The sequence below is a fragment of the Lygodium microphyllum genome, chromosome 12, assembly GCF_053477565.2.
Source record: "Lygodium microphyllum isolate KBCC chromosome 12, Lygodium_microphyllum_v1.1.10, whole genome shotgun sequence".
Classification (NCBI taxonomy): Eukaryota; Viridiplantae; Streptophyta; class Polypodiopsida; order Schizaeales; family Lygodiaceae; genus Lygodium; species Lygodium microphyllum.
In genome coordinates, this window is record NC_141146.1 from 140,952,763 (window position 1) to 140,956,638 (window position 3,876).

Consider the following 3,876-nt stretch of genomic DNA (forward strand, 5'->3'; position numbering starts at 1 on the left):
ATTTCAAAAGAGCATGAGAGATTAAAACATTTCATTTTTTGTTAAATGAAAAAAGTTAAACTTACTTTTCTTTGAAGATCTTAATACTTAAAAAGAACATGACACAGTAAAATAGTTCATTTCTTGAAAATATCTGATAAAAAAAGAATAAATAAACTTTGATGATATTGCACCAAAAATATTATGCAAATATAATATGAGAAAAAAAACATTACACTTATGATAGAAAGTTCAAATAACTTTTTATAGTAGAAATAATTTAAACACTATGTTCTCATATAGTAAAACAAACATACGTTTAACTCTACATAAAATCATGATTATCTATCCATACATGAGAGATATGATTAAAACATTAAAGTATTAAATCGGAGAAAATAAGTCAAATTTGCTTTTCATCGACGAAGAAGTTAATATTGAAAAAGAGCATAAGAAAGTACAACACTACATTTTATAGATATGTGAACAAAGAAGAAAAAAAGGCTTTGATTGTATTGAAATAAATATATTATGCAAATATAATATGAGAGAACAAAGATTACACTTTTGAAAAAATGGAGGTTACAATACTTTCTGTAAAACTTCTTTATATACAATATTGATGGTACCATTTACCATGTCTTCTTTCTCATGAATCAAGACTTTCAATCTGTCGGGAGACTTTACTCTTGAGAAAGCAACATTGAGTTGACCATGAGTAAAGACTGGGGTTTTTAGATATATCCCCAAACATGATAACGTTTGGCCTTGAGATTTGTTGATTGTCATTGCAAACGCCAAACGGACTGGGAATTGCAAGCATTTCATTGAGAAAGGAAGTTCCAGTGTAGTTGGGATGAAAGTTATCCTCGGGATAAAAACTCTGTCACCAATATTGGTCCGTGTAATTATCTCTGCATCAATGACCTTGTTATTGAAAGCCTTGCATACAGCCTAGTACCATTGCATAAACCTTTAGAAGGATTCAAGTTTCTGAGCAATATTATTGGAGCATTTACTTTGAGCAGCAAGATATGAGGAGGAATACCTCCACCGAGGTCAAGGGAATTTAGATATTCCACAGAATAGAGGAACAAGTTCTCCTCAGTTCTATCCACAGAATTAGCACTGTAGTATTGTTTAACCTCTCCCGGCATCAGCTGCAATGCATGATTGTTTATCATTTCCACATCATTGTTTCGAGGTGCAAGAATGGCACGTTCACTAAAGAACGCTTTGTAATCAATTACACAATTCATTTCACGATAGACAAAATTGATCAAGTCTTGCATCGATCCTCCCTTTAACAACAATGCAGGTGGAATCTGCAATATATTATTAGTATGTGTCAAATCTTTTCCATCTCCAATGTCTTGCAACCATGCAACAAACTGATCCTGATCTGATGCGACCCGCATATTCTGTGTAAGTTTCAAAACATTGAAATATTGCCACAAATTGGAACAACATATAGCAGCACCGACAATATCCTCACGAGTACCCTTTGGTACAACAGGTAATATTTGCCTAAAATCTCCACCTAGTAGAATAACTTTACCACCAAATGGCATATCACACTGCATTATATCCTTTAAAGTTCTATCCAGTGCCTCAAAGGTATTACGATACAACATAGGAGCTTCATGGAATTTTGAACTTTGAATGGGCAGTACAACCATGTGGCAAAAGCAATGCAGCAATACCAGAGGATGCTGTAGCTATGGCAATGCGACCTTGACTATGAAGCTTTGCAAGCAAACATTTGTATAGGAATGTTTTTCCAGAACCGCCTGGGCCATCTAAGAAAAATGGTTTACCGAAAGCACTATCAATAGCATTCATTATTGCCATAAAGCAATTTCTTTGTCCATCATTCAACATAGCTTGCATTGTTAAGAAGGTATTCTCTTGTTCTACCTTATCATATAGTTGTTCATCAAGGATCAAAGGATTTGTGTACTCTTGCATTGTCACCTCAGGCAATCCATGATACTCTACCAAATTGCGTCTATGTTAATCTAAAAGTTTTTGAATATGCATCAACGCATGATTATTGGCCTCATCTTGCAAGGAGAGTCAATGTTTTATATCCTATGTCAGCGAAACTAAGAACTCTTTCCATAGAGCCCCAGGTCGGGCAGGCGAACAAAATACCAAGATGGATGCAAACAAATTTCTTAATTGAGCACCGGTTTGCATCAATGCAACTTCACGCAAACACATTTGCCATTTATCATGTGTTTCCAACATTCCTTTTGCAATGCAAGCCTCCTTAAAAGTTGAATATACCACATTATCAACCGTACGCGATGCCTCAAAGGAGGTGCACCCCTTGCATACAGTGAGTAGTAGGCGCAAATAGTATTTTTCTCCACACATAGGTAAAACAAAGTATATTCGACAACACGTGTTTCCTTGCTTTCTCTTTGTCCACATTTTTTTTGTGCATTCCAAACCCAAAACATTGGAAAGTCTTGATAGAGAATTGTGTTAGCGTCAGGGTGCAAATGATTGCATGTAAATCATTCTGTGAGAGTTGTTTTTTGAGCATTTTCATTTTGCACCACATCACAAATGTTATCAGAGTCACGAAAGGAAACAATATTCTCTCCAGGTAAATGTATTTGCAATCGTTGAATATCGGGTTTCTCATCATGAAGTTTGAATTCAAATATTCGCCAACATGCTTCAGAAGTTGAAATATATCGTGCATCTAAGTACCTCTCAATCTCATCAATATTTTGTGTATCAATATTTTCTGTGTCAATATCATTGGATCTGGAACCACGCATACTTGTAAATCGAATGGTTGCTCGATCATGGCCCTTATATACATATTTATACAAATATTTGACAACTGCAATTGTTGAGCAAACCTCAACATTTATGTGAGCACTATACTTGGAACTCAAATAAGGATTGTAAGGCACTATCCATTGGTTATCCAAGAGGTTACCATTAGCATTATGAGTCCTTTCATCCTCTTGACGTCTGTATAAAGGATAACCAGTTTTATCAACTGTAGTTGTATGTATAAACTTTTTTGGATAATCCTTTATACACTTTCCATCCACCATACAAGCACTTTTTGGATTGAACCCACCACACGGACCATGTAAGTTACATTTAGTAATAATTCGATACAAATCTGAAAACCTTTCCTTATCAAGTAGCTCAGCGTACACCAATCTATCATAATGACGTGCTTCTAGTGGCTTAAAGCGTGATTCTAATATCAAGAGCGTATGTGAATGAGGCAAGCCTCTCTTTTGGAATTCTATGACTGACACATATCCAACAACTTTACCAAACAACTCCTTTTTCACTATCGACTGCATCATGCCCTTGTGTTTCAAATGAAAAACTCTAGCAGTTAAATCTGGTCGATCATGTGCAGTTTGCCCAGGCAACAAAGCATCTGTAATTTCAGACCACTTAGGATTGCATGTCATGGTGATAAATAAATCAGATTTCCCTTTGCTACGCACAATTGCCATAGCATCTTGATATAATTGGTATATGAATCTTGGTCCACCTGTAAAGCTAGATGGCAATACTATTCTCCTTCCCACACCAATCCCAGTGATATTAGTATCAACTGCATCTGAACCATTGACCATATCAGCCAATCCCCTATACATTTCAACTCGCAATGTTGCTTGATTACGATGACGCCAAGCCAATCTACATTGTTCAATGCTGTCATAAGCATCGACAATGTATTGTTGTAGCAAGTGACCACCACGCAAAAGACATGCATTAGTATCATCTCAAATCTGAAGTCGAAAAGCGTAATACTGCATTTGAGTGACACAATCTTTATTTGCAAGATTATTGGCATTAATATGAGCATCCATAAATGCATATGAAACTTTAGTATGCCATCCATCCTCTCCA

General features: G+C 35.8%; 2 protein-coding genes across 2 annotated transcripts; both read right to left on the reverse strand.

Annotated features, from left to right (window-relative positions):
- Positions 1 to 887: 887 nt before the first annotated feature.
- On the reverse strand, positions 888 to 1,658 carry LOC148028356 (uncharacterized). The gene has a single exon (XM_087689948.1). The coding sequence runs from the start codon at positions 1,656 to 1,658 to the stop codon at positions 888 to 890; it is 771 nt and encodes a 256-aa protein (XP_087546074.1).
- An 843-nt stretch (positions 1,659 to 2,501) lies between these two features.
- Positions 2,502 to 3,599, reverse strand: LOC148028357 (uncharacterized). The gene has a single exon (XM_087689949.1). It carries the CDS (start codon positions 3,597 to 3,599, stop codon positions 2,502 to 2,504), a length of 1,098 nt encoding a protein of 365 aa, XP_087546075.1.
- Positions 3,600 to 3,876: the final 277 nt, after the last annotated feature.